At 38.1% G+C, this 13,917-nt stretch overlaps 1 protein-coding gene across 5 annotated transcripts in view; it reads left to right on the forward strand.

The window, feature by feature from the left end:
* Positions 1 to 13,917, forward strand: part of Atp11c (ATPase phospholipid transporting 11C) — a 148,897-nt gene that overhangs the window by 59,760 nt on the left and 75,220 nt on the right. For all 5 annotated transcript variants that reach the window (XM_042667583.1, XM_042667581.1, XM_042667582.1 and 2 more), the window contains one exon: positions 10,275 to 10,394. In XM_042667583.1, coding sequence (XP_042523517.1) covers positions 10,275 to 10,394 — 120 coding nt within the window. The remainder of the gene's footprint in view (positions 1 to 10,274; positions 10,395 to 13,917) is intronic.

Below are 13,917 nucleotides of genomic sequence, written 5' to 3' on the forward strand. Positions count from 1 at the left end.
TGTATGTATATGGATATATGTGTAATTTGTGTGTGTGCATTTGTTCATCCTGGGATTTTAATTTAGGATTTTAATTAGTGCTGTTCAAGAGCTTTTTTGTTGAAGGTTAGCACTCTGCCACTTGAGCCACAGCTACACTTCTGAATTTTGTTGTTGGTGGTGGTGGTCGTGGGCTTGAACTCTGGGCCTGGGCGCTGTCCCTGAGCTCTTCAGCTCAAGGCAAGTGCTCTACCACTTGAGCCACAGTGCCACTTGCGGTTTTCTGGTGGTTAATTGGAGATAAGAGTCTCACAGGGCTGGGAAGATGGCTCAGTGGTAGAGTGCTTGCCTTGCATGCATGAGGCCCTGGGTTCGATTCCTCAGCACCACATAAGCAGAAAAAAAAACCGGAAGTGGCGCTGTGGCTCAAGTGGTAGAGTGCTAGCCTTGAGCTAAAGAGCTGAGGGACAGTGCCCAGGCCCAGAGTTCAGGCCCACGACCGGACCGCTCCCCCCCCCCCAAAAAAAAAAAAGAGTCTCACAGACTTTCCTGCCCAGGCTGGCTTTGAACCATGATCCTTAGATCTCAGCCTCCTGAGTAGCTAGGATTATAGGTATGAGCCATTGGCCAGCTTGTGTGTAATTTTATTTATTTATTTATTTTTTTGTTGGTCGTGGGGCTTGAACTCTGGGCCTGGGTACTGTCCCTGTGCTCTTCAGCTGAAGGCTAGCACTCAACCTCTTGAGCCACAGCACCACTTCCAGTTTTCTAGTGGTTTATTGGAGATCAGAGTCTCACGGACTTTTTTTTTGGGGGGGGGCGGTGGTGGGACCTGAATTCTGGGCCTTGGTGCTGTCCCTCAGCTCTCCAGCTCAAGCCTAGCACTCTACCACTTGAGCCACAGCGCCACTTCCGGCTTTTTTTTTTTCTGCTTATGTGGTGCTGAGGAATCAAACCCAGGGCCTCATGCATGCAAGGCAAGCGCTCTACCACTGAGCCACCTTCCTAGCCCTCTCATGGACTTTTTGCCCGGGCTGGCTTTGAACCATGATCCTCAGATCAGCCTCCTGAGTAACTAGGTTTACAAGCATGAACCACCAGCGCCCGGCTTTATGTGTAATTTTTTAAAGAAAACTTCTTTGTTTATATTATCTTTTCTACTGAAATGGTGCCAGAAATTTAGTAGATGCAATTTTTGGTTCCTTGGATCAATAGGCATGCTACCCACAGTTCTCTTTCCTACAATACACCATTCTTTAGAAGGTTCTTTCTTAGAAGAAACACAAAATACAAACAATTTTTTGACTTAAAAAAATTGTGCTGGTCCTAGGACTTGAACTTCTCAACACCTGGGCCCTGTCTGTGTGCACTTTTTTGTTCAAGGCTGGTGCTCTACCACCACCACTGGTGCATCTGTTAATTATTAAGACCTGATGCCCTTAGTTGTGCTAAAAAGTGCAAGCATACTTTAATTTTCATCTTGCAGAATACTGGAATTCTGTTGGGGTTCAGCCAGATTTTTATCCTTAATGTTAGAATTAACTTTCTGATGGTATTCAGAAACTTTTATGTTATGTTTGAGTTTAAAAGTAGAATAAGAATGGACATATACACAGGCTTAAAAGGAAATTGGAGTGAAATACATTGGAATCAAGAGAATTGAGTCTTAAGGAGCATTAATGTTGAGGCTTGGTCATAACTAATCTGCTTGCATTCCACTAAACAATCGCTTAATGAAGAAATCTGTGACTACTGTGTTGGTTCATGATTTAGCTGAAAGAATTTTTCCTATTCAAAGCTTGCCAGGTATTTTTAATTTTGGCTTTAAATTCTTGTAATTGTTCCAGATACTCCCATGTGTGCCTTAGAAATAACTTACTGCAGTTTTCAATTAAACACTTGAATGGAACCCTAAACTTCTATTTGTCCCTATTTGTTTAAAACATTTGTTTTATGAGAAATTGTTTGGAAGCAGTTTGGCCTTTTGTCTGAGCAGTGATTGTTTTTGAGAAGTCATACATTTTGACTGTGTCCAGTGTAGTAAAAATTCTTACCAGTGGTTGTTATTTCTTAAAATTTTATAGCAGAAATCCTGTGTATAAATAAAATTTGTAATTCTATGTAGTTCATTATTTTTAAAGATTGCCCTTAAGTCAATCCTAACCTGTTTTAAATAGCAGTTGTTTTTATCTTGTTTTGGGGGCATGACTTTCATTCTGAGTCTCCACATGTCCCTTCCCCCTGCCCTGGGTTACACGTTTCTTTAGAGTAACAGTCACATTTGTGAAGGCATTCATTCTTTTACACCTAAAGGTTACCATTAAATAAATTGTGATGCTTCTAAATGGGCCTTATAACCTGAGGAAGCCATTGTACCTTCTAATATGCCAACATTAGCATTCTGAAAGATATTCATCTCACCATTTTGTACTTTTAATATTTTCAAAAGACATTAGCAAGCCAGGCGCCAGGGAGTCACGCCTATAATCCTAGCTACTCGGAAGGCTGAGATCTGAGGATCACAGTTCAATGCCAGCTCCAATTAAACACCAGAAAACTGGAAGTGGTGCTGTTGCTCAAGTGGCAGAGCACTTGCCTTGAGCTGAAGAGCTCAGGGATAGCACCCAGTCCCAGAGTTCAAACCCCATGACTCACCAAAAAAGGAACAAAAAAATAAAAAGGCTGGGAATGTGGCTCAGGGGTAAAGTGCTTGCCTAGCAGGCATGAAGCCCTGGGTTTGATTCCTCAGAACCACATAAACATTAAAAGATGGCAGGGGCACTGTGGCTCAAGTGACAAAACACTTGCCTTAGCAAAAGAAGCTGAGGGACAGTGCCCAGGCTCTGAGTTCAAGCCCTAGGACCAGCCAAAAAAAGAAAGGCATTAGCACTAAGCCTTCTGGTTTGTGACTTTACATGTTTTATTTCTCCTTTTTTTTTTTTTTTTGCTTCGAAGCCTGCAAATAAATTACAATATATCATCTCAAATGTATTTGTGAACTATGTTTACTCTTTGTCCTTTTTGTTTGGTAGTCTATTCCCAGCTGGTGGCCAGTGGCTCACCCCTGTAATCCTAGCTACTCCAGTTGCTGAGATCTAGAGGATCATATCCAAAGCCAGATGAGTAAGCCACAAGGATGAGTTCAAATCCTAGTACCACCAAAAAGGAAAAGTTGACTGTGCCTCTTCTGTATAGTCGTAAACTTTCTTGCTTTTGGTTCTCTTTCTTGATTCTAGTCCAGTTGCTGGTTTGACTAACTATAATTGACATATGTGAACCTCATTCTTCATATTAGTAGTTGGATCATTTAAAGTGATCTTTGGATGTTTGTGTGAACTCTACTGTAAGCTCCCTCTTTAGGTTATGTGAGTTTATTTTAAGGATAAAGAAATTGAGACTAAGCTATTTTCTTCAAAACTCATGTTGAAGAAAACACAGGTACAAATAAACATTTTCCAAGGTACTCTTTTCTTTGCTTTTCCTGTCCCTTCTAATCCTTGCTGTGAAATTCACCTATACAGAAGATTTGTTTTTTTCAAAAAGTAACATTTCATGATTGAATTGAAGGCTAGCAGCACTTCACCAAAGAACTTGCTGCATTTTAAGGGCCAGAAATCAGCTATTGCAGTGAAAGGTTGCTTTATTTTCCCCTCCCAATCCCATCTTGCTGCTAATTGAACTGAAGACCTTGTGTGAACCAGAAAACTTCGTTTTACTTTTTTGTTGGGGATTTTGAAAAATAAGCCAATAATAGTCTGAATGTGCTTCTCAGATTATCTAACTTGAACATTTCTTTTCTTGCTAGTGTGCTTTCTGATATTTAACAATTTACCTGGAAAAAGCACTAGTTGGTTTTACAGGACTTGATCCAGTGTATATTTCAACTGGTAGGTCTTTCTAGGAAACTTCTTAACATTTTTATAATGCTGACTGTCACTGAAACTGGAAATTAAATCTTTTCTGGCCATTAAGACACCTCTTACAGTATTAATTTACTTACTATATTTAATTTAATTAATTAACTTACTATAGCCAGAGCTTCATTGTGCTTGGTAGGCAGGCACTCTACAACTTGTGCTATGCTCTCAGCCTTGTTTGCTTCAATTGTTTTTGAAACAGATTCAAGCCCAGCCTGAACCACCATCTTCCTATTTCTACTTCCCACATAGCTGGGATGACAGTTGCATGCTACCACAATTAGCTTTTATTCGTTGAGATGGGATTGTGTTCCCTTTTTGCCCAGGTAGCCTCTCAGTCTCTGTCTGTAGTACCTAGTTCTTATGACTCTTCTAATACTATAATACTTCTGATAATATGAAAAGTACTTTTTGCATGAAAATTTATTTTATATCTCCTAAGTGATGATATTTGTAAAGACATTATCTTCCTCATATCCAGAGGCTCTTTTGTTTGCCATTATTAGATCTGTTCACTGCTGAGATAACAATTCTAGCCTTACAGGACATTTTCACAGAAACTATCTGCTTAAGTCCTTAAATATGTTTTTTGAAGCTTCATTGCTTAATATTTGTCATAAGCAAATCATGCCAGAAACAGAATTGGACATACTTGTATCTTTCCACAATGTCAGAATTTACTTAATAACAAATTCCCAAGCTAAGTCAATTTCATTGGCATTAACTCACCAAGTACTATTGAGGTCACTTGATAGCTTAGGCCCTTGGCAACACAAGTTCTTTATTCTACTTCAACTATTAATATTAACTTTCAGGTCACACACTACAATAATATAGAGGTTACTAGCTAACAAAGCTTTTTAGGCTGGCCACAGGGCTCAAAGAAGCCTTGCCTAAGGGCAAGAGGTAGGGGTAGGGAGGTAGGAGGTATGGGTAGGAGGGGGCGGGGGATGAGATATAGATGCAAAGAATCATTATAGGTGGACAGATAAGATACTAGTAAAGAGTCCAGTCCCAGAGTTATTGTGGCCTTGCCTGGTGTTAAAATGTAGAGTGTCATGCTGGTTCTAGGTGCTGAGCTGATTTCAGGCACAGCTTTGATTTTGAGGCTTACTGGATCCCGACTGAAGGCGATTGAGTGGGTCATGTAGTCAGAGGACGGAGCGAGCTGTTCTGAAGTTGAAGGTACAGAGTTTGGACTTTGTCGTCTGTTCATCTTTGATGTAGCATACACTTCATGGTTTGAGGATAGGGTGGTGTGTGCCATCTCCTATTGCTAGTGTCCCTCCTTTTATGACTCAGCTGGGAAGTTGCATAAATCACTTGATTGATGTTCAATTTCTGGGCCTTGTATTTCTAATATGAGTTAATATTTTTGCCAGTGTTACTGTTGGCATGAAAAAATGATAATTTTGTGTCACATGATCTTCAGGCAGATGATATAGTTTACATGTATAAACAAGATGTAAAGTCATTCAGTTTGGGCACCAGTACTTGGAGTAGAATGGCTTAGTCAAAAGCATTGCTTTACAAAATGGAGTCAAGGCTAATCCAGCCTTAAAGCTGCTATTTTACACATCATAGAGAAACCCAGAGTGAGCTCCACCTGTTCTCTTTAGTATTACAGGCACTTTTGTGGAGGGAAAATCTTCGTGTATCATAATAAATACCTGGATCATATTTTTCCCACTTAAGGTGTTTGCCAATCTAAAATGTTCAATTCAGTTGAACTCTGAAGGTTAATGTGTAGCCCCACTTCTTACTCTTGTTTATTGTAGGTAAGGTAAAGAAATAACGTTTACTGCAGGTAGGGGTAAATAAGTTAAAAAAAAAAACAGACCTTTCCAAGATGAGAAGAGTATACTAAGCTGTGCAAGAAACTGATATTATACAGTAGTCACACTTTTAGCACACAAGAGTTCCTAAATGCAAATTCAGACCTTTGAACTCTTTTGGAATTGACTTAAGTCCTCTGATGCTTCCTTTGCCACTGCCTGTGGAAGTACACAGACTCCTTAAACCACCCAGCTCCCTGGCTGTCTTCCCAAGTTCTTGAAAACTTTGCAAGAAGCACAGGGGTTAGTGCAAGTTTCTTGATAATCTGCAGCCTTTTCAACCACTTAGCAGCCTTAGCATATTTCCACATCAGTATGCAGAAGGTCTCTTCTTTCCCTTCAAGCTCTGAGGTTTGTAGTCTATATATTACTCTATTTTCTTTTCAGCTCTGTTTTTGTTGAAGTTTGGTGTGTTTGTGGGGGGGGTGGGGGGGTTCCTTATACTTGCTTTTGATTTGGATGGGTATTTTTATCCATTTCCTGAGGGCAGTGGTTAATGCTTAGAGCTGGCTTGTCATTTAGCCTTTTTGTCTCTCCTATCTTAAAAGTTAAGAACCTCCTAATTTAGAATTTTATGGCTTGTTAAGTATATGGAATAAAAGGTGTTTTTATATGGTTATACTAAGAATAAAAGGTAAATTTGAGACCTTGTAGGCTTACATGCTCTGTTCATTACTAGATAAGTTTGTATGCATTTTGTGAGGCTGTGGGTTAGGAAAGGTACTGTTGACATTGGAAGTGGAGTTGCTGAGTCCCGGTAGAATGTTGAATATCTAAGACAGGTTACTTGCTATGACTTAAAGAACCAGTAAAATTAAACCATACTGTAGATTGCATCAACATAATGAAAGTCCCAACTCTGAGCTTCCAGAGAAAGTATTGTTCTTATTCATGTTAGCATGACCAGTGCTTTTTTCTAAGGTTTGTTTTTTTTCTTTTTCTTCTTTTTTTTTTTTTTTGCTGTTTATGTGAAGCTTAGTATTTATTCCTATAGCAACTGTTTATTCAGTTAAATGTGCCACCAGTGGCTACTGCCTAATTAGAGACAATCTTTGTGTCTGGAGAAGAATTTTCTGTATTTGTCTTTGATCAGATGTTTAAGAATCCAGTAAATGTGACCATAATTAAGCTTTGAAGACAAAACAACTCAAAACATCCTGTCTCAATCTTGCTTTGCTTGCTCTGGCAAAGGAGGGAGAGACCATTTAATCACTTAAGTTGGGTAAAAGCAAAATCTGAAAAGTGCCATTTTAAGTATCATCTTTGAGTTAGGACTATAAATTGAAGATCAGTATTATTCATGTTAGCTTCCTATTATGAAATGGACTTGGAAACCTCAGCAAATTGATCACTGAATACATTCAAGTGATGTTAACCAAGAAGCTTACTACACTGGAAATGTTCTCTAGCACCGTCTTACTCTCCTTCCTGCACTCCTACCCCCTCCCTTAGGATGCTAATCAGACTTTGAGGGTATTTAAATAGGCATATACAATTTTGATGAAATGTTCTTTCCTTAAATTTTGAATTCATTTGTCCTTTTGGGGACTGATTTTACTAGTGTGTTAAAGAAGAAAATAGCTTTGGGTTTTGGTGTGAAAAGTTTTAAATCATTGCTAAGTCTTGAACTTTTTTTTTTGTTTGTTTGGTTGGTTGGTTGGTTGTGGGGCTTGAACTATGGGCCTGGGCGTTGTCCCTGCACTCTTCAGCTCAAGGTCAGCGCTCTACCATTTGAGCCATAGCACCACTTCCGGTTTTTTTCTGGTGGTTAATTGGAGATAAGAGTCTCACAGGCTTTCCTACCTGGGCTGGCTTTGAACTGCGATCCTCAGATCTCAGCCTCCTGAATAGGTAGGATTACCTGCATGAGCCAACGGAGCCTGGCAGTCTACAAATTTTAATAAGGTCATTTTGTTCGCTTTTATTTGCTACAGAAACTCATAGATCAGTTGATGACCAATAAAAATAATACCTTAATTGTCAAGGATAACATCAGTTAAGAGGATCTACTGATATAAGGCTTGAATTATATAAGAGCTTATAATTTTAATTATTAATGATCTAACTAATTAATGAGCAATTCAGCAATTGTAAAATGAAACTTCAAAGGAGAAATTCATTTTGAACATCTTAAAATGACAGTTGGGGCCACTATTTGAGGACCATTTATATTTTAATCTATTGAAAAACAAATGATTTAAATTAAAGAAAAAATAAAGTCAGGGGGATTGTGACTGACTTCAAAGATGTTAGTTAACAGTGATCACTGTTTCCAAGAGAGTGTTGCATATTTCCCAGTCCCGGTTGCAAATTGTCACCAAAAGAGGTTCCAGAAAAAATAAATATTGAATATTAAATTAAATATCAAAGTATTAGTTTAAAGCCAGTGTGTAGTCAGGATTAAAAAATCATAGATCTGTGGTAAAGTGAAACATTTAAGTCTGCCAATACTGGGAAAACACTGAAAAGTAGGCTTTGTTTCGGATCCTGGGCCAACTTTAAGTCTTATATTGTGGTGTCTTTTTTCTCAGTTCTTATCTGATAGAGGATCTGGAAGCAATCAGGGTGCAAATTATGCTTCCAACAGCTTTCCATTTTTAATAACTAGCAAAGACAAAGGATTTTAACATGGTAATACTTGAACAGAAATACCACCTTACTGAATTTTCATGAGAGGTTATATGTTATTATAAATCATTGCTTTTTAAAAACAATTCATTTTTATTCTATGGAGGTTTAAATCAAAATCACTAGAGGGTGGTTTTTGTCTTATTTCCATGTTAATTCATATGTTTTAGTTATACTTTAAAATATTTTTGATACTTATGTAATGTGTAACGTGTCATTAAATAGAGTTGGTGCTAGCATATTTGAAGTTAAAAAGGTATAATTCCTTGCTGGGTGCTAGTGACTCATGCATATAATCCTAGCCGCTCTGTACCCTGATATCTGAGGATCAAGGTTTGAAGCCCATCTGGGTGAGAAAGTCTGTGAGACTAGTTCTCTAATTAACAACTAAAAGTTCCACAGGTGAAGCTATGATGGATGTGGTAAAGGGTAGCCCTGAGTGGAAAAGCAAAGGGACAGCATTCAGGCCCTCAAGTAAAGCTCAGCACCTGTACATGGGTGATATGTGTGTGTGTGCGCAGACACACTCACAAACACACACACAACATTGTTACTGAGGATATGTGGATGGAAATCAATCCAGCATAGTTTGGACTCCTAATAAATTAAAATGCGTTATGAAATGTCAGGAATCATATATCTGCCCTCCAAGACAATGTTGTCTTGTCATCCAAACGGGATTTTTTTTAAAATGTTACTGGAATTTCTTTGCCTTGGCAAAGGCACCCATGTGATTCCAAATCACAGGAACTAATATCACTGTTTTAACATTCTCCATTAGTAGCACGTGGAAAATTACAGTGAATTTACATGAAATCAGAACTGCCATTTTTATTGTGGGCCAAGCATTTTAAAGTTGCAGGAAATTCTATCAGAGCTTATAGATTCATCAGATTTTAAGGTGAAACAGGCGTAGAAAAGATATCTGTTTCATACCATCACACCGATAATCCTCATGTAGTTCTAAACCTGCCTAGGTATGTCTTACTTTGAAAAACAATCAGAAGTGGACATTCTACAACTTCATTCTTTCAGACCCCTATATCTAACAATATCATTTCCAGGATCTGCACTTCCACAAATATCTACCCGCATGATAATTTCAATCCATTTTCTCCAATTTCTGGTGATGCGGGTCACTTAGGCCTTATTCAAAAGATACAGAGATAGAGTAATATATGAAGAAGCCTAAGTAAAACTAAATGACTTTCAAATTTAAGGAACTCATAAAAGTATGTGCCTGAACATTGATTGTGCTTTTCTTCCGATATTCTTTGACACAGAAGTTGAAGACAATTTAGAATTGGAAAGAACTACTTCTTTTTTGTGTGTGCCAATTGTAATGCTTACTTAAATACAGGTCTTGAGCAATGTTTGGGTTTTTTTTTCATTCAAGGCTGGCGTCCTACCACTTGAGCCACAGTTCTACTTCTGGCTTTGCTGCTTCTGGCTTTGTTCTGGCTAATTGGAGATGAGAATCTCTGGGATTTGTCTGCCTGAGCAGTCTGTGGGTGAACCTCAGTCCTCAGACCTCAGCCTCCTGAGTAGCTGAGATTTTAGGTGTGAACCAGTAGCCCATGACTTCTCCAAGAAAATTTAATTTAAAATAATCATATTTAGCCGGGTAGCATATTTTAGAGTGATTTTTCCTCTGGCTTTCTTTACATTCTTTCTGTAATCATTTTAGAATTTTCACTATTGGCCTTAGAACAATTGGTTCAAGCAAGGGTTTTCCTAATTTTTACTAAGTCAGCAACTAAGAGGATTTTCAATTTCCATAACAAGGTTTTCTTCCTTTTTGCTACTTTGTTTTTCCAGGTTATAGACAAACGTGCTCAAACAAGGTTTGTAAGCTTGAGAAAAACATAGAGAAGTGTGATGAAAAGCTGACTTTTCCCTTTTTTCTCTTGGTCAGTGTGCTGGAGAAGAGCAACGAGTTGGTACGCGCACAGTGTTTGTTGGCAATCATCCAGTTTCTGACACAGAAACGTACATTGCACAGAGATTTTGTGATAATAGAATAGTATCATCAAAGGTAAGTTTTTTTTGTTAACTCAATAGATGTTCATATAGTGAGTCAGCTATTCTGGATGTATGCTTATGAGGAAGCTGGTACATTTATATGTGCATACATGGTTATGCATGCCTGCAAATCATATACTAACTCTGGTAATTATTCCCCTGAGAGATACTTTACTTTAAAAAAAACACATCATTTTGTCCTGTAACAGCTAAAACACATTCACTTGTCTTCCATTATGATGTATACTGCCTTTTGATTATGTATATTATTTAAACCTTAAAAGCTAAGTGGTGGTTTTGGCAGGGAAGGAGAGAGAAGAAGGAGGAGGGCAGGGAGAGGGAGGGGGGAGATAAAGGCAATGGGGGGGAGGGAGGGAGAGAGATAGAGAGAGAGATAGAGTATGACCATGTGTGTAATTGCTGTGCAAAGCTTACTGAGTTGCTTTTGAATGCCTAATTTGCATTCTTTTGGAATGTGTTATTCTGGTAAGACTATCACTTGTATCCTTTCCCTCGCTTTCATTGCCTCAGACTTGAATTGGTGAGCCCTAAAAGGATCTCTTCTACTCAGTCCACTGTTTGACTTAGGTTCCATTGATCTTCTTTCTGGGTAGTGTGTTAAGAGCAGTGGCCCGGAAGTTGGAATACCTGCATTAAAATCCTGGCTCAACTGTTTACTAGCCATGTCTAATTGGCCAAATTAATCATTCTAATTTGTGAAATGGCTAATATTCTATATATGAAAACATCTCTTATAACTCATAGTACCCAGTATTCATTTTGCAAGTATTAATTTGCTAGTCTTTACTGCTGGCTAACCAGCAGTATCTAGCACCTACGCAGTGCTAGATTGCTGGCTCATGGAACAGATTTTGACAATATCCCCTTTTTCATATAACCTAACAAAGGAGATCTTTTAAAAAATGTTAGTTCAGTGAACATTTGTCATCGCTTAAGATATGAAACACAAAATTAAATAATTTATGCCCTTTCTTTAAAAATATAAACTTGCCTAGTATGTGCAAGTTCAATCCCCAACATGTATACATACATTAAATACATATAAAGCCAGGCGCCAGTGGCTCACACCTGTAATCCTGGCTACTCAGAAGGCTGAGATCCGAGGATTGCTGTTCAGAGTTTGGCTAAGCAAGAAAGTCTGTGATATTCTTCAATAAATTACCAAAAAAGCCAGAAGTAGAGCTGACTCTCAAGTGGTAAAGTGCTAGCCTTGAGCAAAAGAAGATCAGGGATAGCACCCAGGACCTGACTGGCCTCCCCCGCCCCCCCAAAAAAAGAAGAAAGAAAGAAAAAGAAAAAACCCTAAACAATGGATCTTTCCTATGACCCAGCCATACCACTCCTAAGCATCTATCCAGAACATCGCAAGCCAGAATACCATAAAAATGCTTGGATATCCGTGTTATTTGCTGTCCTTCACAATAGCCAAATTATGAAAACAGCCAGATGCCCTTCAATAGATGAGTGGATCCAAAAAATGTGGTACCTGTCACAATGGAATTTTACACAGCCACTAGAAAAAATTATATAATTATGTCATTTGCAGAGAAATGGATGAACCTAGAACAAATCATGTTAAGTGAGGTAAGCCAATCTCAGAGGCACAAATGGCACATGTTTTCTCTCTTACCTAAGCTAGATCTAAAATACCTGTGGATATAATAAGTCATACATGACTCTAAGCATTCACACACAGTGAAACCAAAGAAGCATACTCTTAGGGGAGGAAGACAAAGGTGCAATGCCTATGTCCCTATCACCATATAAAATAATATTTATTGAAATGAATTCCAGAAAATAGAAATAAGAGGTAAAAAAGAAATAAAGAGGAAAAGTGAAAATTAAGTAGCCTAATGATTATATTTGTAGACCTGTAGAACACTTGTGGTATATTTGTGTAAAGAGTCTGTTTCCTTTTAATCATATACTATATGCTAAAAGTTTTATCCTCAGCCTGAGTTTTCTATACTTGTGCCCAAAATAGTAGTCTGTTCACTGGAAATTATGGCTTACCCTATAGTATATCTGACTAAAAAATCAAAAGTAGACCATAGATTCTGAATTATAGATTTATAGAGCATAAGGTTTTAAGAGGTTATCTTGTTCCACTCATTGACTTACAGATGGGGAAACTAAGCCCTAGGAAACAATGTTCCTGGCATGGTCACAAAGTAGTTAGTAATAAAACCAAGAACAGAAATACTTAATAAGGCCTGGTGGCTTTGAAGGTAGAGTTCTGTTGGCATTGTGTTTTTTGAATTCCTTTCTTTTTTCTTTCCTTTTGCACTGAAGTGAAATATAAACCATTTTCTAAGGAATTACTGTTTATACAGTGTTTTGTATGGAAGTTGGTCAAGTGACCAACTGACACACTGACAGTGTGACTATTAAGATAGTTAATTTGTTAATTTAATACTGTATGTTATCCATGGAACATTCCTCAATACAATAAAGGCTGTATATGACAAACCTACAGCCAGCATTATACTCAATGGTGAAAAACTAAAGCCATTTCCTCTTAACTCAGGAACAAGACAAGGATGCCCACTCTCTCCACTTCTCTTCAATCTAGTATTAGAATGCCTAGCTACAGCAATAAGACAAGATGCAGACATAAAGGGGATCCAAATAGGGAAAGAAGAAATAAAACTCTCCCTCTTTGCAGATGACATGATCTTGTATTTAAAGAATCCCATAGACTCCACTCCCAAATTACTCAAGCTGATTCAAAACTTTGGCAAAGTAGCAGGTTATAAAATTAACCCCCAAAAATCAATGGCTTTTCTGTATGCCAACAATGAGAAAAGTGTGGCTGAAATTAGGAAAGCAACTCCATTTGTAATAGCCCCACAAAGAATAAAATACCTAGGAATTAACTAAAGAAGTGAAGGACCTCTATGATGAAAACTTTAAAATCTTGAAAAAGGAAATCAACACAGAACTTAAAAAATGGCAAAACCTCCCATGCTCCTGGATTGGAAAGATTAACATCGTGAAAATGGCAATACTTCCCAAGGCTATCTACAAATTCAACGCAATACCTATCAAAATTCCAACCTCATTCTTCAAGGAAATAGAAGAGACAATCCAAAAATTCATATGGAACAATAAAAGACCCCGAAGAGCAAAAACGCTCCTCAACGGAAAGAACACTGCTGGAGGAATATCAATACCAAATTTCAAACTCTACTATAAAGCCATAGTAATCAAAACAGCTTGGTATTGGCATAAGAACAGACCTCAGGACCAATGGAATAGAATTGAAAACCCAGAAATGAACCTACAGACCTATAGCCATCTAATCTTCGATAAGGGAGCTAAAACAATAGAATGGAAGACAGACAGCCTCTTCAGTAAATGGTGCTGGCAAAACTGGTTAACTACATGTAGAAAACTAAAGCTAGATCCTTATATATCACCCTGCACCAGAATCAACTCCAAATGGATCAAAGACCTTGAACTCAAAGCAGACACTCTGAAAACATTACAGGATGGAATAGGAGAAACCCTGGGTC

This window comes from Dipodomys spectabilis, unplaced genomic scaffold (genome assembly GCF_019054845.1).
Source record: "Dipodomys spectabilis isolate Male_0828 unplaced genomic scaffold, ASM1905484v1 ptg000414l, whole genome shotgun sequence".
In the NCBI taxonomy this organism is placed as follows: Eukaryota; Metazoa; Chordata; class Mammalia; order Rodentia; family Heteromyidae; genus Dipodomys; species Dipodomys spectabilis.